This window comes from Zonotrichia albicollis, chromosome Z (genome assembly GCF_047830755.1).
Source record: "Zonotrichia albicollis isolate bZonAlb1 chromosome Z, bZonAlb1.hap1, whole genome shotgun sequence".
NCBI classification, from domain to species: domain Eukaryota; kingdom Metazoa; phylum Chordata; class Aves; order Passeriformes; family Passerellidae; genus Zonotrichia; species Zonotrichia albicollis.
The window spans coordinates 30,599,598-30,621,971 of record NC_133860.1 but is presented as its reverse complement, the minus strand read 5'-3'; the positions used below and the strand labels follow the sequence as shown (position 1 = coordinate 30,621,971).

Below are 22,374 nucleotides of genomic sequence, written 5' to 3'. Positions count from 1 at the left end.
TTAGGATTGTTTCTGCTGCTTAAAAAATTGATCTTTTTGAGAACTTAGAGCCTGAAATATTATGGACTCCATTTATGGAAACATCTAATTGTGTATTTTCCTCTCAGAAAGAGCCATGTATCAAAACAGCCTAAGACAGCAATGCAATATATCCTCTGGGCAGCTGCAGAGCAGTTGGATTATGCAAGCTATTACCATTTGTAATTTGTTTATTCATAAACCACCCCACACTAATCATATTGATGGAACAATACTCATTGCAAGTGTTATGAAATGAGTATTTGAACTGCACTTCTTAGGTACAGAACAGAGGACTCAGATCTCCTACTACTCAAGTCCCCTTCCATAAAGTTTTCCTGCAAATTTGAAAGCTTACACAAAAACTCACATGCACTGATAGTACAAAACATTTTTGATTTTGAGCATTTCTTTGAATTTAAATGTTCTGTTTACTTACTACAAATAACTGAGGCTTAGAATGGAAGATACTGAAATATTTCCCCTCATTCTTTCTCATGCACTGCAGATCTGGAAGACTACTTCAACTGGCACTCTGGAAACAAACCTAGCAAACAACGCCTTCTGTGCTGAGGACATGAAATTCATTGCTCTTTGTTTGAGGATGTTTACTATGGATGACCCCTAATCTAAGTCCTACAGACTAAATCTTCTTTCACTGTGATAATATATCTTCTAGCTTAATTTCAAAAACATCCAGGTTTGTGTGTTCCAACAGTGCCCTGCAACAGAATCCAAAACTTAGCAAGTGAATAAAACTCCAAATGCTGGGGGTTTTAGCCCAACTTCAATACAGAAGCAGGTTCAAACCCCAGTTTCTCTGTTTGAACGGACCAGAATTACATGCTTGCTGCTTGATACCAATGTAGTGGGCTACACATGACACATTAGACTGGAATTTCAGAAACCACATCTCATACAGAAGCAAGAATCTAAAAGACAGACTGATAGATCACATAATGGAAACCTTGTCATTTTGTAAACCTTGTTATTTTCTAAACAGTCAAATTGCCCTACTTACAGAAGATTTCAAAGCCAATTTAACAGCACAAAAAATTTTGTACTTCTCAGTACAGGTAGTAAGAAATGTTTCTATGAAATACCATATTTTATAAATTTAATTTCTGATCTAAATAAGTCTCTGGCTCAAGAAGAGTGGAAAAATGATGGAAAATAGTTGGGCTTCAGCTGTTTTCAGTCCATCTTCCCCTCATGCATCCCCTCCCTTTCAGCCTCCTCTGATGTTCAATGTGGTTTGTCTAAGATAACACCAGGTGGGTACTGCAGAGGGGTCTGGATGCTTGCACAATTAATGCATTCCAGAGATGGGTAAGCACATCAGCCTGCTAAAGGATATGAAGTGCTGCTGGAGACTGGAACAACTGGGCAAACTGGTCTCCTGAGGTTGCAGGCAATTCCAGTAAAGGAAATTATAATTACAGTTGAAAAGGAAATTCCAATTTTTAAAAAATCACTTGTTCCCAACTGGAAGAATTGAACACTGCAACAACAGGGAGGCGGACATCTCCACCAAGAAGTTCAAATGAAAGCCTGTACCAGTCTAATCTAATTGGATCTGTTTTCAGCAGGGAACTGATGCAAGTTAGGGGATCTTTCCAAACTAAATTTCTCTGTAGCTTTAGTACTGTAACAATTTGTATTGTAAAATAAATAAATCAAAAAAAAAAAAAAAGCAAAGGTTGAAGTTCTTAGTGGTCATGGACACACTGCAAACTGCAAAAGCTGCACAGCTGAACAGAGACAAGTACTCTTGTTCTTGCTGCACTGCTTTGCCATGACCTGATCAGATTTTCATAGCCTGCTTGAGTCAGACTAGAGCAAACACTTGGGTGATAATAAGAGGTTGGAGATAGGGTAGAGAGAGGAAAATCTTCAAAGCAGCAGTCAGATCCACATGACATAGACTAATCTTTACCCTCTGTCACACTACAAACCTGCAGGCTCTCTGTATATGCTTCCCTTCTTCCATTAAGAGGGAAGACAGGTTACTTCATGGGCCAATGCCAGGCTGCAGCCTCTGGAAGAGACTTCCAGTCTGGGCTTCACCAAAGCTTGAGGAAAACACGAAAGCTGCATTGTCAGACTTGAGATATTACTGAACAGACTGTCAGATGGCTAAAATTATTCACTTACCACTCTGAAGGTAGAAACCGGAATCACAGCAATCAACTCAACAGTCTTGCAGAACTAAAAAACAGTGGAAGCAAATCTACATGGTATCTGGCTCAAAGGGATAATATTCATCTCACACAGCAGCCACCAGAAAATTAACTACTCAGGTAATTAACTAGTCAGTTATTATAGCTTTTCTTTTATCTTCTTTAATCTCAAAAAAGCAACACATATCTTGTTCAATCACTCTCAGTTGTATAACCCTTTTCATTCACTAGAAAAGCTAAGTGAAATTGCTATGGTCAGGTGACAATCAAACCTAGAATGAAAAAATGCAAAGAACGAATGCAATTAGAAAAGAAAAAAGAAAAAGAATATTTTATTATGATTTCCATTCACTACAGCCTTCAATCTCAATATCCTTTGGTGGCAGCTTGATTATTTTAATTTTCAAAAGTAACACTGGACTAGTTAACTACTCAGGAAAAACAACAGAAGAAAACAAACATAGTGATCAGAGAAAAATAACTGGCTTTTTATTAGCACTTCAGCAATTATCTAGTGTTCCACGGTAAAGCATATGTTAAAGAGAACCATGGCACTACTTACACAAAGTAACAGAATGGGGTTTTTCTCCAAATACAAATGAAAAAGTGTTCCCCCTCCCTCATTTGCTATTTTTTAAAGAAAAGCTAGATCTTTTATTAGCTCTCTATGAACAGAGACATGATGCATACTGCAGCTGGATACTTCAAGTTTCACAAGACAAAAATTAATGGTTCAGCATGTTAGATCCCTTCAAATCCCCTTTTTTTCTTTTGCTTAGTTGGGAGGGATATGGAGAATTAATTCTTTGTCTTTTCTCTTCTCCCATTTCCCTCCTGTTTTTTAAAGACCTGAAGGAAAAGTTGAATACAATGAAATTGAGAAGCTATACATGCTACATTCAAATATAGCTGTCACAGTGTTATAAACTAAAATTCAATTACAAGCCTTTTCCTGCAGTATACAACACAGGGCTTGCATGAAAAAATTTATGTCAAATCATAGAAAAGAGATCTGCAAAAATGACAGATCTGCTGTATATTGTTACATTTTTAATGTATCACCTGTTCAAAATCTGTGTTTTAAGTGATCTTCACATAAAAACAGAGGTAGCCAAGAAGAAATGCTGTATTTTATATGAGGTCTCTATGCATGGTGTAATAAAAAAATGCTTGTTCTCTCAACCAAAATGGATTAATTTCAAGACTTTCTTCATAATAGTTTGTCTTCTCTAACACAAAGACAGTGATTTCTTTTTTGCCTTTTCACCATGGACAGTTGCTATATCATTATGGAAATATGACAAATTCATGTTATTAGGCAAATATTTGAATTTCAGTCAAGGATACTTACCAGAATAAAAATGAAATGGCAATCTATGTCATAATTTAAATTTGCTGGACTTATTATGGAAATTAAACAGTGCTTTTAATTAAATTAGCAAAAGCAATCAAAGCACTGGATTTTAAGCTTAGTATGTTTCTGCGCTGCCCAAACAATAGAAAAAACTTCTAATGAACTTCAGTATCTTAAATATAGAAGCACAGAATGGCTTGGGCTGTAAGGGACCTTAAAGACCATCCAGGTGCAATTGGAACCCCATGGGCAGGGAACCTTCTGCAAGACCAGGCTGCTCAGAGCCCCATATGGCCCTGGTCATGAGCAATTCCAGGGATGGGGAACCTGTTCCACTGCCTCATCACTCCCACAGCAAAGAATTTCTTAACATCTAGTCTAAACCTGTCCTCTGTTAGTATGAATCAATCCCCTCTGTCCTGTCACTACATGCCAGTGTGAAAAGTCCTTCTCCCGCCCTCGTTGGGGTCCCTTTTAGGTACTGGAAAGTGCTACAATGTGTCAGGGATGCCTTCTCTGCTCCCTGCTGAGCAGGCCCAGCTCTCTCAGCCTGTGCACACAGGAGAGCTGCTCAGGGCCTGTGATCAGCTTAGTGGCCTCCTCTGCATTTGTTCCAACAGGTCAACATCTTTCTTGTGTTGGGGGCCCCAGAGCTGAAGACAGCATTCCAGGTGGGATCTCACAAGAGCAGAATAGAAAGTGAGAATTCAAATGTGTTTTTTTCAGCATCACAACAATATTAATTAAGAAAGCATCACTAAGCATCACTACTACTAAAGTAGTAAGTACAATTAAAAGCTAAGTGAACAAACTGAAACACTGTGGTCCAAATTCTGTGAACAGATAGGTATGAAAGACATTCTGCCTGTGCAGAACTGGACCATATTTTTTCTCAGACACTTAAAAAGGCAAGGACTGGAAATGATGGACAATTTAGCAGCTGCTTAAAATAGGTAAGCAGTGCAAGTAAATGTGCATTTCCTTGTCAGACTTGAAGATTATTTGGCAAGTGCCTGATATCCTGTGTTTCATTTAACATAAGTGCACACCATAAAAAGTGGAACCGCATTTTAAAGTAAAGTAACTTTCCTAAAATGTTCCTGATTCACAGCATCCATACAATCCCCAAAAGAAAAAGAACATTATGCTTAAATCTCAAATCATGTACACATCTAGCCCAGAGAATGTCCTGAGTTCTAAGGGACATGCAAGGATTTTCTTCTTCTTGCATCTGTTTGAAATTTATTTTTAAGTTTTGATGAAATCAAAAGTTGCATTGTCCATACCAGCCAAAAAACAGCTTTGATGATAAGACTGAATACAGTTTTGGCACAGTATTTTTTAGTGAATTTCCATGACAGAACTACAGACAGTAAGGAGGAGGAAGTCAGTAACTACTTAAAGATGACCATGAGTTATTAGGTTCTTCTTGTAACAGCACAATGTTGACCTTAAAAAAAAACATTTTTATTCTTTTATGCATTGTCTCATTGGAGATTTAGTTTGAAGGGCTAATCTGCCCATCTTTTATAAAAGTCTATATCCCCTGACTGAACTACATCTCCTAGGAGACAATGCAGTCTTCTCTAAAAGCCAGCTGCCTTAGGATATTGAGAGATGCTTCCACCTCTCATTTTCTGTGACCTCTGTGACAAAACTGTAGTCAGAAATATGAGCAGAATATAAATCAGTATTTAGCTTTGGTACGATTCCCTGACTTTGGCCTGCAGGGCATCACAGGTCTTTTTAGCATCTCCCAACAACATGGCAGTATTGGGCTTGTAGAAGATGGGATTGTCCACCGCTGCATAACCAACTCCCAGAGATCTCTTCATCACAATGACCTGCACATAAAGAGTTCATGTTTGAAACAGCAAAGCACAGCCACCACCCTTCCACAAAGGCAACACAAAACCAACAAATAAAGAGAAACCTCTGACCAAAACAGAGCGCTCACTGTTATGAAATTGTATTTCAAATTTTAATATAGAAGATGAATTGATATCCAGACCAATTTCAGAAACATTTTCTTGTTAAAAACAATGTTATATTTCAGATTAAGAGATTGTGGACACTGCACATGCATTTACTTTATTCCATGTAATAAAGCCAAAGCATGGCATGTCTACTAATGACCATAACATTGAAGTGTTTTGAAACTTTAATTTTGAAGTGTTAAATTCCCTGATAGCAACAAAATTCAGATAAGTGTTCACACCAATACTTGGTGCAACTGTCTCTTTACCATTCATCTGTATTACTTCATACATAGGACATTAAAAAAAATAGCGAGTTTTACCTATTGAGTGTAAAATTAGTTAACCATGGCATCTTTAGCAGAGAAACTGAGAAACTTTATCTTAACTGTGTCCATTTTTATTTCTCAAATTGCAATCCATAGCTACACACACTGCTGATGAATGTATATGTCTGAGAACTTGAATGGATAACCCAGAGAACAACTGAGGCCAGGACTTCATTCAAAACAAAGTATCAAAGATTTCACGCCAAGGAAACACTATATGTACTTTAGGTCAGAGCAAAACTGGTAAAGTAACTACACTGTTGGTTCAACTTGGACAGTCTAAGGGCTCTACTTGTCTCAGTCATGCATTTTTTAGGGGTTTTGTTTGTTTTTTTTGTGAGAGATGTTTGTTGGTTTTTAATTACTATTTATTATTTTATTATTTTATTTATTATTTGTTATTTTATTATTTTATTTTATTTAAGCATACTATTCATTCTTGTATTTCTACCTCAGTATTAAACTTGTCAACTATAAACTTAACAAAACAGCTATGAGTACAGAAATATTTCAGGGCTGTGGATATAAGCAGACCACCATTTATTCTAATCACATTCTAGTAGAAGCAGCCTAATTGATCTTTTCTATTGCAGTCATCATTGGTCTCACTAAAGCACTTGATGATGATTCTATAATCATGAAAAGTGCATCACACTTGCAAGGCACTAACCATTTTGTTGGACAACCTGAAGAAAAGCTTCTTGTGGAAACCAGAATAGTGGAAAAATCCTGTTAGCTTATCCTACAAACCATATTTTTAAAAGCTTGCTAAAGGTAGGTGATAATTCAACTCCATTAATCTCACCTGTTTGGACTTCCAGACCTCAAGAACTGGCATTCCAGCTATGATAGAGTTCGGATCTTCCTGAGCTGCTGAATTAACTGTATCATTTGCACCAATTACAAGAACCAAGTCAGTCTCTGCAGCAAGACAAAGAAAACAACACTGATGAAAAATTATCTGAAACTGAAACATTGAGGCTGATGCACATTCTAGGCAGAAGGACCCCTAATGGTTAAGTATGCTCACAAGTATTTTACAAACTTCTCAAGCCAATTATATGTGAGAGTTCAAATGTGCTGCCAGCTACCGCTAACAAACTACACACATTCACAATCCAATTCAACCCTGCCACACAAAATTTAAAACCTTCTGATATTTAAATGTGGTTGAATACACACATCACTTTCAAATTTTTTTGTGCCTGGCTTTTCTTTTGAATATTTTTCTGAAAAACTTTCAGCAGCAAACTTCTGCCTTTTAAATAAAAATGTAAAAAAAGCAAGAAGTTGCCAGCACAATGCTGTACATGACAGGGTCAAGTCATGTCATTAACAATAACTGAGCTAAAGAAGTAATAATAATTTTGCTCTGCAAGGACAGGGCAGTAACGGAGATAATAAGGATATAGCATTTGCCATTTACTTCACAGCTACAAGCAATTCAAAAAAAGCTCCCCCTACCCACACCTCCCACCAAAAGACCTCTAGTCCTCTACAAAAGAAACTGAATGGCTTGACTTCTTGACTTTCTATTGTTAAAATCCCTGTGCAGTGCAAAAACAGAAGCAAATCAATCATTCAATCTAGTGGAAGCTTACGGCTCATGTGCTAACCTGGGAAGTCTTCATTGATTTCATCCATTTCCAGTACAATATCATAGGGAACACCAGCTTCTGCTAGCAGTACGTTCAGCTGACCAGGCATACGGCCAGCCACAGGGTGAATACCAAACCTAAAAGGGAAGAAACTCCTTTAGTAAGTTTGGACTACTGTGTTTTATACATTAAAACTATCACCCGTGACTTAGAAGGGTGAGAAGCTCTTAAGTATAAGCACAAATGACAATTAATGAAAAGAATCTGTTAAAATTTAACAGTTCACCTTCCAAGCAGTACTGTATTTCAAACTTTGTGACAGATTCTTTTGGACTTTTACAAATGATCCTTTTAACTCCAAAACTACCATCCACATTAGTATGTTTTTCAGGTCCTTTACATCACTGAAAACACCACACTGTTTAAATAAAATTGCCATGAGAAAGGCCAGAGACCATGCCACCTTTCTGAAGCAAAACTACTCCTAGACCTAGAGATGCCCTTAACAAATGACGTTATTACTCAGGTATGTCTAGAGTATGTACAAGAAACACTTGTATGAACACTTTCAATCCAACGGAAAAATTAACAGCACAAGACTTCAAGCACAAGAGAATGTCTAGCTGAATTAGGTTAACATGCCACTTTCTTCTCCGGATTGACTTTAGGAGTAAATGAAAAGGGGACCAAAAAAAAGGATGGGGAGTGAAAAGGTAAAGAGCTAAAAAACTAACAGTTTAAGCATAAACATTTTTTAAAATGTTTTCAGAACAGCTCAAAAATAACATAGAGAGATTACACTGCTCATAAGTTACTAAAGCTTCAGACAGACCAACAGACCTCTGGTGCTCAGGCATGTATGTATGCAGCTCCCTAAGACTAAAAACCTGAAAAAGCCAGAATGGAGATGTTAAGCTGGTTTCGCTGCAAACCAAAGACGTATTTGGTTAGAAGCAAATCTGTTTCCTGTTTTTACTCTTCTGATCATCTACTGGCCCTTACAAGCAAGCCATATCCATGTCTACTGTCATGTGCACTTTCTGTCTTTCCATCTCTGAAGCTATCACCAGAAGCAATGCTGACTCATGCACGCCAGAAGTGCCTCAGATTAAGATTGTATGGGGCTGAAGATTATGTTTAATTCAGAAGTCTACAGATACTTTGGAAAAGAAGGAAAATAGTAAAAAAAAACTTGGATTTTTGAATTATTGGATTTTGGAAGAGAAATTTCTGAACAGAAATCCAAGTAAGTCAGGAATTAAATGAAAGTAATTCAGAATTCTTCAGAAAGGAGAGAATTACTAAAAATCAATTTGCCATGACAGATAGATAGTCATATGCTTCTATTTTCAACTCCACTGCAATGGGAATGACTGACGGACCACAAGTCACAGTCCAATCAACACAGATCACTTGTGAATTAAAGACTGAACAAATACATCCTTAAATGGGCAACTGAGCACTCCATCATCAAGGCAACATTAATACAATAAAATACAAGACAATTGGAACTCCAGCAACAAAATTAAGGACATATGATTAATCCACATAATACTAGATATAATACAGCTTTAAGCTCTAGGTCAAAGAATAGGTTAAAAGCTAGTTTTAGAAGGAATGCTTTTAAAGAAGAACAGGAATAGATCGTATTCAGCTAGTAAACATTTGGGACCCTGTTGCAAAGGCTAATACCTAGAATCAGAAGGAGAGCAAACATACAGCACAAATTACTAACAGCTTATGTTTCACACCACTCAGTAACACAAGCCATGTGTAGTACTGCAGATAGATCTTAAGTGTACCAAATTTGATCACTAACAGAACAGTAGGAGAACTTTTATTCTGAAGTACCCTTGAGAAACTCATCACTCCTCTGGCAGTGAAAATAGATTTTCCAACAAAATTCTCTTTTGTGTCTAATAAAATTATTTGAGTGCCTTTGTGACCAAAGCTGCTTTGGCAATACACAAAACAAAACACTCGTGAGGTTTCTATTAAGTACTATATACACATACAATCTTATTTTAAGGGCTGGAAAGCCAAAATTTAAGCTGCCAAGAGAATGAATTTCACCTTTGACTTCGCCATTACTGGCAAGAGGCAAGGAAAGAAGAAAAGAAAGGGACAAATTATCTTCATAGAGGAAGAGTTATGGCATGAACCATCAGTAGTTACAGACTTCTGACAGACTCTGCTTGAAACCACATACTGTGTATTCAAAAAGTTTGAGAAAGCTGCTCATACAAAAAGCTTTTTTGGACAAATATTGAAGCGACTCCCAAAAGTCTGCTTGTAAGAGTCTGTTAACCAAATATGACAGTAGTTTGCCAGTACTACTCAAAACTGGATGTGCAAGAATGTAAAAAAAAGAGTAATTTAAAATTACAGCTTCTCTAAGACTCTCACTATGTCACAAGGTAACACTTACTCAGTTCTGGACTGAAATCAGCCTATCCAGTAGAAGGCAGGATTCAGAATTCAGGTAACTGTGCAAAATAAATACTAAAAATCCCTGATGGCTCCTAATGGGTCAAATAAAAGCAGCAATCTTGCTTCCAACTCACAACAGCAGCAGTTCTTCAAAGTTATGTGCATTTCCTCAGGAACATTTTGTTACATATGCCGTCTCAGATGTTCCTAACATGAACCTCATTCATATTCAAAAATTTAACACATATTATTTTAAAAGGGAAACATGTTTTATGGCAAAAATGCTTTCAAGTGAAAAATTGCAAAGTTTCTTTGATACTCTTTTGTCATCAGTAATGCAGGAACTCCCTTAGGTTGGTTGGTTTGTTTATAAATCAAGAAGAAATCTTAAACCACAACACACAGTCACAGCCATGTTGTGTATGACTTGAAACATTATTCTAGTATTTCTGAAACACAGAATTCAACAGAATTCAATTTTCTTTTGACTTTGAAAACATAATGTGGCGCTTGCTTACCACCAACGATTGTCAAATACTGAAGTAAGTGTACATCACCTTGCTACTCACACTTGATAGGTAAACAGCTTAAGGCAAGGATATTCAACTCTTTTAACCAGCCTCTACTGAATACCTTTTAGTTTTATAGTTTGATAAAGACAACACAGCGCACAAGTTTATGTTTTGAACTTTTTTAAGTAATATAAAAGTGCAGCATTTTATTTTAAAGACTAGATATCTAAAACTCCTGACATATATAGCACTTTCAGCACAGAAAACTGCATTTGGAGTTGAGAGGGATAGAAAGGACTGAAGGTGGCTGAAGTAGCACGAACTCAGCAATATCAAAAAGACAGCTATAGCATGAAAAATTATTGAAATATCTCAAAATAGAAATTACTTTTCATACAGCTCATAAAGTCAGTATCTATCTTTATTACAGCTGGCCAAATAACATTCTTGTAATCAAAAGTGAAAGAGCTGGCTCACAATAGCAGCACCTAACCCAGCACAAAAGTGTTTCAGGATCACTTCATCAATGTGAAGACAGCGTTCCTGTCATTATACCAGAGCTGGGCAGAGCCAAGTAGCATCTGCCTGGTGCCTAAGTGAACTTACTCAACAATTTAAATGTCATATTTGCCCAAGGGCTTGGCTTCACTAACAGGTTCTCACATCTCATTCACTTTATTTAGACACCACTCTTCAGCTCTGTTTTCAGTAAAAACAGGAATCCATCACTCAAGGTAACGGGAAGGGAAAAAAAGCCACCAACAAACTATATGAACAGAGAAGTACATCATTCAAGTATTCCACATCTTGAATCCTGCCATATAACAACAGTTGCAGTGCGGAATGACTTAAGAGTATAATGTTTATCATAAGTATGGACAACTGCAGGTTACAAGCTAACCCAGCTAGCTTAGACTTACTGTCATGCTGAAGGCAACAGATGCCCCCAAAACCAGTCCTATGGCATGGATCAAGCTTGGTGGCTCTGCTGCAATCAAGCCAGTTAAATTTAAATTAAGTTAGACAGCTAAATTACACATACTAAAGTAAGGGCTGACACCGGCTCCCTATTTCCAATCACTATGGTATATGACAGCAGGGTCAAGATGCAGATGGATCTTAGCTCTGTGCAGTAGCCTTCCCAAGAACCCAACTACAGGCAAAAAACAAGACCCTGCTTCCACAAAGCATCATATACTGACCTAGTAAGGTCATCCAGAGGTGAGCTGACGAATATGAAACCAACAGCCCACCTACAATACTCCCCCAGAACACAGTTACAGCTGCATCCTTGCAGAAGCCATTAGGCACTGCATGGTTTGCAAGTTCTAACTATAGAAATAAAGCACTGGAGCGAAACAGACCTGATGGACTTCAGCTGTCCCTTCATGTGCAGCATTAATAATTCAGAACCCATACACCAAAGCTGATTACCACAAACCAAGAACTGACACACAGGTACAGTTTGTGTTTTCATACTGTGTATAATAACTCAGCTTCCCAGAAACCTGCACCAGCACACATTGTCCTTAAGCTGCCTCTCATCAGTGACAGTAATTTCCGTCTTGCACATGAGCTACACAATGTGTTAAGGCTGCTTGGGACAGCATCTTAACAGCTCATCCTTAAAAATTCTTCTAGATTTTCTTGTAGAGCCATAACAGATGATGGTTTTAAATTGATACCATAAATAGTTTTAGGTAATCAGGCTTATTTATTTATTTGAAGATAAATGTGTAACTGATACTCATGCACACATTCTATTACTTACAAGAAATTAAAGAGTGGAGAAAAAAATCAGAACACTAAACACATCTGATTAGAGTTCAACCACTGACATATCAATAAGAAAAACTTAAAAACACAGGTACAACATTAAATCAATACTACCATATTTTCAAAAATGTAGAAATTGTTTTCATGTTGTTCAAAAGTAATTACATTCTCCAGCACCAAAAGACAGAAAGCCAAGTCCTTCAAGATATCTACCTTTAAAAAGGTAAAAAAAACCAAACCAGAACACTAACTTCCTAGCAACTATTTTGAAAAGCTGCTAAAGAGGCAATGTGCATGTCCCTCAACTATGAATTCCTAGAAAATCAACTTATTAACTACGTAATTATTTAGAAAGTCTACACAAAGCATAATTTTAAGAGTCCTTCCATACCAAAATGCATTTTTCTTATTAAGAACATCTTATTATGCAGGAGAACTAAACACACTGACAGCAAATGTCTCAAGAAAGTTATACTGTGGTAAAAACTAGGACAGTTAACTGGATGTGGATATGAGAGCATCAACAACCCTTGCATATATGAGAACATACAGTTTTAGATTGTAATTATGTTTCTATATATAAAATTGTTACAGAATTTAGTTTTATTATATAGGAAAAATCAGAATTTCACAACCAGAGTTCTACAAACAACATTACATGTGAACTTCAGCATTACTGATGAACTTCAGTGAGGCAAGAACTTTCAACAATTTATTTACTTCTAACTTTGCAGAAATACAACACCAGTTGTAGGACAGCCATTTCCTCTCCAAGGCCAAGAGATTCAGGGGGCTATGGGATTTAGCCTATAAAAAGTTTTGTTGTTTATCCATCCCTGACAAGGGAAAGCTATACTCAAGGCTCAGTAATATCCAGCTTTCTCTGTGACTTTACTAATGCATTAAAGATGTGATCTGCTGCAAGACCATCTCAAGTGAGCGATGATGCTAGCTAAGCAACTGAGTAACTAAAACAGTCTAAAGTTTCCAAAATCTCTCCTGTATTTCTAAATTTAAATCCTAGTCAAAGGTTATGCATCATGTTATATAATCTGCGGTCTTCAATGAGAATGTTATGGCTATAGGCAAAGCAAATTAAAACAACAGCTTCTCTGGATCAGTGGTGAGCCATGAAACAAAAAACCAGACCATATGACAGTCGCAATTTTTCTTGGCACACGATGGGCATTACAGACTGATGCAATCCTGTGTCCATGCTGGCAGCCCTCCACAGCGTGTGTGAGAGTGTCACTACATCTGGATGGTGAGTGCATTAGGGTCCCGAGGCACTCCAGGCCTACTGAAACCAGAGGACAACAGCTGCACTCAATGAACACCATGGGAGCCCAGCAAAGTGATGAAAGGCCTGAATTACCACAAACTGTAAATACAGATTTCTTTCATTAAAATACTAGGTAACCACTGCAGTCATCCCTTCCTGAAACTGATTCATTTTAAGTATAAGCCATTTATTTCAAGAACTCATTCACTTTTCTCTCCTGCAAAGCCAACATAAAAGGCAAAACCAATTTTTTTTCTTTTTTTTATTTCACCAAGGTTGGTCAAAAAAGAGCTAACCCCCCACGGAAGCACTGAAAGGAAAGCCAGAAGTGTATGACTGTCATCGCATTAGCCATGAAAGGGTTTTTTTGTTGCAAAACTAAGCGCCCTCAAATGCGATCTGGACACACACAGAGCCGTTGCTAAACATGGAGAATCAAGGTGTGAAGACTGCTCCAGGAAGCAAATACACCACCACACACATTCATTTCTCATGCACAAACAAATACATCCATAAAGCAATTTTATATACAAAATTCTGGTTAAACACTAACAAGTTATTGCTGCTAAACCCTAGAACTCTACTGTTACCCAACACAATGCTGTAATATGCTGCAAAAGCTTACATGCAACTTTTTAATAAGGTTGGAAAAGTAGTGGAAGAAGAAAAACAAAACCAAAAAACCCTAATTACTAGAGGAATGATTCCAAAGGGAAGTCACCATCTAATTGAAATAAACATATGGAAATCAGAGAATGAGTCTGGCTAACCAGCATCTCCCAAAATACCTTGTTTGAAATGAAAACTGAGCCTTGATTGATTTTAAAATATTAAGTTATCATAAATAGAAAACAAGCAAAATTTCAAACAATCAGCAAGACAGACATAATGTTTGCTTTCCAGTACTTTCAGAATATATAAGGTCTACAGAAAAAGTGAAGGAGGAAAGGAGACTTGAGGCCAATACTGGAAACCTAAGAATTATCTCTGTTTTTTGGAATAGCACTCCAGCAGAATAAATTCAGGCGACTGGAGACATGCACTCCCATAATCCTTTCATGAGATGCTCAACGAACTCTAATAGCAGTCTTGCCTGCAAGAGCAAAATCTTACAGGAGCCCCATACGTGTAGGTGTAAGTTGCTTAATGGTTAGGACTATCTGCCACAAGAGGAGAGACTGAAATCTGGGATTCTTCTGCCTGCAGAAGAGAAGGATCAATGGAATCTTATCGCTGTGTATAAATATAGATGAAGGGCAATAAAAAAGATAGAGCCAAATTCTTCTCAGGGATATCCAGGGAACGGGCAAGAGGCAACAGCTGCAAATTGCAACACAGAAAAAACTGGTTTTACCCTAAGGATGACTAAACATCATAAGAAACTGCCCAAAAGATGTCAGTCTCCATCAAGACATTCAAAATCCAATTGGACAACATTCCAGGCAACTTTTTGAGCTGATCCTGGTCTGAGTAAGGGGGCTGGATGAACTAGACAATCTTCAGAGGCGTCTTTAACTTTGCTATCCTGTGCCTCTGTCAATGCTGAAAAAAACATTAAACCAAAACTAGCGATTTTAATGGAATGAAAAAAACCAAAACAAACCACCTGTAATACTTCTCATCAAGAAAAGCACTTACCTAACGTTTTTCCCTTGTTCTCTCAACATCTTCACCAGATCAGCTATTGGGTACTGAGCTTTTGCTGCACACAAGCCATAACCTGAAAGAATTTCAGAATTTTAACGTATTTTCCTGTTTTAGTGCAGAAAGACCAGTTGCAGACAATAAGTGTACCTTCCACACACAGAGAAGTTCTCATAATAAAAAATAAATGAAAGAAATTTAAAAAACACACATCAGATTCTCACACATTCCCAGCCTGACCACTGTAATTAATCTCTTTCTTGATCTCCTGACCACTTACAGTGCAGTGATTTGACCAGTCAAACTACAAAAGCACTTATTTCGCCCTCACAAAAAGACATGTTCCTTTCTATATCAGAAAAGGATGTTTCAGACAGGTATTTTGAAAAATTCATAAAAGGGTGATTGTCAGATTACTTGACAACCATTACCCTCAACAAAATTTCAATCAGCTTAATGCAAATCTAGTAGCTAGATATGGCTTTTAGCAGCAAATAATTTTTTCAGTCTCTCTGAGGTAATTCATCAGAGCAGCTATGCCAAGGATAAAAATAAAAAACATGTATTATTAATGGTGTGCTCAAGGTTTGACCACAGGAGAAAGACGCAAACTCCTTGAAGATGACTGCAAGCTTCATCAGGAAAAAAAGTAGCTTACCAAATTAGAACCCTACCTCACTGATGGTCTCTCTAAACTTGAAGCAAAATGAAAGATAACTTTGTATTTTAGCATTCTTCACATTCCAGTGTTAAAATGAGTTTAACATGATAGTCATGCCATTTAGTTAAAGGAGAAATCCTAAACTGTCCCCTACCTGAGTTTTCCTTTCAGGGAACATACTACTAAACGACATGAACAGCCAACATAATCATTTCAGACAATTCAGGCTTTAGTTTTCAGGTTGGGTTGTTTTACTTTAATTACAGTATTTATATTTACTACATTCTGGATGGGGGTTTTTGGCCTTTCTTTTTCATAAACAAATGCAGAATTGAACAAGTACATGAGAAGTGTAAACAAAATCCTGTCTTTCAGGATTTAACAGATCTGTTGGTAAAATTGGTACCATTGGTATTGTAGTTGTGCTTGGAATTCAGTTAATTTTGTGTACAGCTGTTGTGGTGTAAACTTAATTTACAAAAGATAGCTTTTGTTCTGAAGAATTTAAAATGCAAATAAAAAGGACAAACTTTGATGACACATAAACAAAAATGAAGTGGCACACATCTCTGCACAGGGGAATGATATCTGACCAGGGAACAAAAACAAATCACATGGACTCAGTCAACATTTGATATGCTGCTCCCATACTGCAACCTCTTTGCTGCTACCTTTTTCTGGTTTGTTTTGTGTTTTTGTTTGGTTGGGATTTTTATTTTTAAATCACATCCGCTGAACATCTTGTGTAAATCAAGAGAGTCTTACCTGGAGTAATAATAATGCTATTAGCTTCTTTTATCATTTCAACTGCATTGTCCAAATTGATTTCTGTGTGAGTTCCAGTAATTTCCATGGGTTTCCCACCAGCTGTTGATGCAGTGCCATAGCCCCCAAGAATCACATTTGCAAGGGAACGGTTCATAGCCTAAAAGACAGGATGGTTTTGGTCATATACAGATGAAATCCAAAAATAAAGGTGACACTCCACAAAGAAAACTTCTGAAGAAGATTTCTGAAAATATTAAAGACTTCCTGAAAATAGTCTTTATAAGCTGGTTTTGCCTTCTTATAATCCAAAGACTCTTAAAACAGGCTTTTTAAAACAATTTACCACAGCCATCACCAAACATCAGCTTCGAACACATTACATTACACACATAGTGGGAGAGCGCCAATATTTCTCTAAAACAAAGAACAAAACTATGCAAATAGCAAATACTGGTCTCTTTTTATTCTTAAAAGGGAAGAATATGAAAGAATGCATGCTTGATGACAGTTTCTAAAATTTTTTTTTACATTGGCATATACACACACACATTTTTGCAAGATATTTTCCATAGTTTTTAACCAATTTACATGTAAGCACAGCACTGCTCCATGACAGCATGGAATCCACAAAGCTCTTACAAGTAGTACTGAAGCAAAACTGCTACAGCAACAAAACAGGAAAACTCAAAAGCAGCTAATCAGCCACACTGAACCAGCCACATTGTAAAGAACTGAAGGGGACCATTGACTTACTGGCTGACCACCAAAGGAAAACAAGAGATTTTAACTAGAATGTTTAAGAGAAGAACACACCCTGAAAATCTGGCTCCATTAGACACATAGCCAGAAAAAGCCATTGGCTAAATGCTTTCTTTGGCACGCCTGCTCGTGACTGTGGTCCCAAAGTAATATCTGTCAATAACTGGAAATAGGAAAAACTTGTAACTGCAGGGGATAAAAAACTTTAGAAGCAGGAAAGTAAGAGGATAAAATGCTTCTTTAATTACACATATGAGTCATACATCTTCTGTACTAGCTGAGAAGCCATGACAAAATTTAGGAATGGATCTGGAGAGTCACAAATATGAGTAGGAGGAAGTACAAAATTGTGCTTCCAGATATCTATTCTCCACATTTCAAATCATGCAGCTCCACAGTTTTTTTGCCATAGTCTCAGAAGGTGTGCCACTCTTTGAAATTTATTACCTAGCAAATAAGCAAAATGATGATGTTAGAACTTCTGTTTTTCCTGATAAGTCATCACTGTGTCAGATACTGTAAGGGATGCACACAAACATGGTGAAATCAATATTTTTCACTGTCTACAGCACACAGTATTTCACATACCCTGAGAACACACTGCCTTTGGCATCTATCTCAACATTATAGCAGTTGTGTCAGGTAAGACAGCCTAGACAGAAGAATACCCTCTGCAGATGTTGCAGATGCCAAGCTTGTAGGGAGGACAGCACTTTCTACACATATCTAAACCAAAAGACAACAGTTAGACCAAGTCAAAGGGGAAAAAAAAGAAGATAAAATATAATTAGAAATATGGGAATTGGCTAAAAGCAAGCATAAGATTGAAGTACCCTTGCCTGGCTCCACTGCAAAGAGCCAAGAACTTCCAAGAGAAAATGTGGAAGGCAGAGAAGAGCTAAGACCTTTATCAAGCAATCATTAACCAACATATCTGGGACAGTGTGAAAACTCTTCTGTAGCCTCTTCCACTTTCTTTACCACCACACACCACAAATACGGAGGTATAAAGAGCAAGCTTCATCACTCACTGTTAATCCAACTAGTGGCAAAAAGTCCTCTATGCTGACCACAGACAAATAACAACAATGGCCAGGAGCTTACAGTCCAGGGAAAATCAAATACCTGAATCCTGAGAACTGCAAGTGCTTCCACTGTGCCTACAGAAACGTCACAGCTAGTACACAGGAACGGTCAGCATATAATTTGTAAGACTAACACAGTTTGTCCCCTCTCTTGCTCTGTTTCATCAACCCAGTTAATGGTTCCTCTTCAACCTTAAGTTTCTTCTGGATCCCATGATGAGTCTAATACCAGAATTGCAATCATCAAGTATTACCTCTGGGTAAAAAAGGAGTGACGAGGACATGCTAACAATCAAATGTTCTGAATAAAATGTATTGTGTTGGTGTCTTAAAAGACTCACAATTCATAGGATAAGCAAACAGTACAGGCCTTTGTTTTTTGAAGTTAAATTCCCTGCCTTTAACTCAGTTATCAACTGAGGCTTTAAAAGACTCAGGACTGACTATGGATAATTAGGTAAGTATCAATAAATATACTAGCTTTGACAGAAATCATACTAAAAAGTAGGGGGGAAAAACCAAAACAAACAAAAAAACAAACAAACAAAAAAACCCAAAAAAAAGAAAATTTAAAAAACTCAAAAACCAAACAAGCAAAAAAAAAAAACAAAACCACAAAAAAAAAACAAAAAACCAACCCAAAAAAGCAAAAAAAAGAAGGAAAAAAACAACCAAAAAAAGTCGACAAAAAAATCCCCCCGCAAAAAACCCTAAAACCCACAGGAAAAAAAAGGACAAAAAAGGGGAAGGAGAAACTTTTGCTTCATTTCCACAGGTTGAAACACCAAGCGCAGAATTTATTGAAACTCTTGAGCATTTCCTTCTCCTGAAATGCAGCTTCAAGACAATGATACTGAATCCCCTGATTATAACAATGCTTTCTAAAGTAATGATTTCCATTAAAGGAAGTACAGCAGAAAAGAAAAATTCTGGGCTAAGAGCATGTTATTCTGCTTATTGTGCAGAAATCATACAAAATAATTTTCATTTTACTGGTTATGAACTTCAGTTGTCTAAGCATATATAAAGCAGCACAATATTTCTAGACACTACCTCAAAAACTAAACTTCCTGTAATCTGAGAAACACTGGGGAAAGTCACTCTGTCACTGCCTAACTATTTTGCTAGCTACTCCCTCAGGCTTCCTATTTACCTAGGCTCCTCCAACCAACTCTGTAAGTATTTCAAAACTCTCTTGTGAGTGCTAAGAGAGTGAGCAATATTAGAAAGGAAAGAGAGAGTAAAACAAAAATGAAGGTATAGATAGATTACTGGTAAACACACACCAAACAGTTCACATTTTCCCTGAAGTTTACAAGAATTTGATTCTTAAAAGAGTTTTATACCTGCGTTATCCATAAGCACTATTTTTCCACTGACATGGACTGAATTCCTGAATGTATACAACTAAATATATGAGCTACATAATATGATTTCCTTTTGATAAGGAGACAGAAAATGTTCAAGAGAGATTCTTTGCAATTCATACTTAGAATTGTTAATTTTAACTCACTTTCATGTAGTTTTACAAGAATACCTTTTTAAGCTTTTCTGAAATTTTTCCTCAAGAATGATGAAAAAGAACGATACTGAACATTCCTAACATGGTAACAATACTATTTATCAGTGGAGATGAAGTAAAAGATGATTGTCAGAGCTGACCAGAGGAAAACATCAGACAGGAGAACAGTGGCACCGATCACACAAGAGCATAAGGGCAGAAACAAAGCAGGATTACACCATAGAGAACGAGAAAGTTGGCAGCTGTGGTGCTGCAAGCTGTTTTCTTTAAACCATTACCTCTCCATCTTTGAATACAAGGCCTCTATGCAAATATTGCAGAGAAAAGGAGGTCATTACTATAGCACAATACAACTCTCACACCGAGATGAATCTCAAGCTTGCAGACACACAGCACTGAACTCATGCAGGCCTGCTGCCACCCCGTGGTATTCCAAAGTAGCTGCTGTGAAGAAAAGGGCACACTTTTCTGCACTCCAAAAAACAAACTGCAAATCACTGCCTGACCAATGAACACACTTCTTAAAGTATCTCCTGCTACATATTAAATCTAGCTTAAATTTAACCACATTTCAGAAGCTGTATGACTGGAAAAAAAATAGCTGACCACAAGCAATCATACTTCTTTGAGCCCAGATACAAATCCTTAATGCTTAAGTCAATGCAAGGGCTTTCCTCAGTTTTGAGATATGCCTCTCACCAAATCAAATAAAAATTACTGACATCTAGTCCAACAGTTTTAAACAAGAATTTTCTGGTCTATAAACATGTAACAGTTTGAGATCCAATGGCTTATCTTCCTAAAAACATGGTTAAAAAAGCTTTTTCATAACTCAAACAAGCAGAGTTTCTGTTGGCTTCTTACCACACACATGATGTAAGAGAGGATGGCCCCAGAAGAGCCGATGAGTGCACCAACAATGGTCAGCAAGTTGTTGTTCAGGAGAAAGCCCTCAGCACACAAAGCCCATCCAGAGTAACTGTTCAGGACAGTAATAACTACAGGCATATCAGCACCTCCAATAGCTGCTGTTAAAGTGACACCCTGGAGAAGGAAAGAAAATACTTAATGTCAGCAATCACTAAGGAGAACACCCAGAGAACACCAGCCTACAGCACTGAAAAATAAATATAGAATGGTTTGTGTTGGAAGAGACCTTAAAGATCAGCCAGTCCAAACTGCCCTGCCTTGGGCAGGGATAATACCCACTAAATCATGTTGCTTAGGGCTCCAACCAACCTGGTCTTGGACACATCCATGAATGGGGCATCCACAGCCTTTCTAAGCAATTATCAAGTTACTTAGAGCCTATTCAAGTATTGTCAGTGTAGGTATCCAGGCTGAGAATTCAACTTGCCAAATCTGCCTTTTCAGAGAGAACAGGAAGGTACCCCACCATTCTCATGCTCAGCTTAGTCACATTTTTTTACTTGCAAAATTATCCTACTAGCTCCATGGAACTGTTCATACCATTAAGGCATTCATATTGAACAGTCTTGCAAGACTCAGTTTACAGAATGGCAATATTCAAGGTAAATTTTGCAACACTGGCATACACTGGTGTAGGTGAATGGCAGCAGTTACACAAGGACATCATCTCAAGAGGCTATCATAATAATCTGTAAATCAGAGCTCTTTCAGGCATTTTAGGGATGACCTTTCTAAAAAGTCTTCTCTAATATCACTCTGTTGCATAAAAAAATTCATTAATCAGTAGCTGCAAAACGTAAGTATAAAAATACATTCCAGTTCTCTGGAACAGTTCTCGTTTACACCTAGATCTAGAAAAGTCAGTTGCTACTTGCTACTTCAACTTACCACACAGGCATGCACCATGCCCACTGTGACTCAGGATAGCAAAATATAATGAATAAAGAGGAAACTTGCAGGACTGAAGAATAAACTCCTTTTGTAACTTGTTTTACTTTCTACAATTCCTTAACTTACCATTATGGCTGAGAGTGCTGACACAGAACCCAGGCAAGTAATTCCCGTGGTGTAAGAAGGATCAAGCATGTAAGGTATCATCCCACCAAAGCTGGCAGCCAGCAATCCTGCATTCAATGCATGCCGACCAGGCAAGAGCAGAGGTGCAGAGTTCAGGATACCTGCGATCAAACACATTTTCAGACATGAACATGTACACTCAAGGAAGCCTGCTGCTAACGTTCAGAGAAGACTGAATAACTCAGCAAAAGAAAAATTAAAAAATAAAAAAAGGGAGGGGTAGAAGATAAAACAAGTTAGTGGAAGCTGAGATTTTCTGCTGACTTTGAACTGCAAGACATTTAAACTTCCTCTAGATTCTCAAATACTCTTCTTTAAACTGTATTTACTTCTTCTTTCACTGAAGTGCTCCAGAATAGCTAGAAAAATCGCTTTTCCTTTTGAAAAGCCTTTTTATTTTTCCTTCAACAAAGTCCTTCCACTTTGTCTCCAGGTCTTTGTATATGACCTGGAGACAAAGTGGAAGGATATTC

The 22,374-nt window shown here is 37.4% G+C and overlaps 1 protein-coding gene across 4 annotated transcripts in view; it reads right to left on the bottom strand.

The window, feature by feature from the left end:
• Window positions 1-2,665: 2,665 nt before the first annotated feature.
• NNT (nicotinamide nucleotide transhydrogenase) overlaps window positions 2,666-22,374 on the bottom strand; it is a 43,364-nt gene continuing 23,655 nt past the window's right edge. For all 4 annotated transcript variants that reach the window (XM_074533084.1, XM_074533082.1, XM_074533081.1 and 1 more), the window contains exons 16-22: window positions 21,842-22,002; window positions 20,759-20,938; window positions 16,526-16,685; window positions 15,094-15,175; window positions 7,474-7,592; window positions 6,663-6,778; window positions 2,666-5,396 (exon numbers count right to left, since the gene is read on the bottom strand). In XM_074533084.1, the coding sequence (XP_074389185.1) occupies window positions 5,247-5,396; window positions 6,663-6,778; window positions 7,474-7,592; window positions 15,094-15,175; window positions 16,526-16,685; window positions 20,759-20,938; window positions 21,842-22,002 (968 nt within the window). In that variant the 3' untranslated portion in view covers window positions 2,666-5,246. The remainder of the gene's footprint in view (window positions 5,397-6,662; window positions 6,779-7,473; window positions 7,593-15,093; window positions 15,176-16,525; window positions 16,686-20,758; window positions 20,939-21,841; window positions 22,003-22,374) is intronic.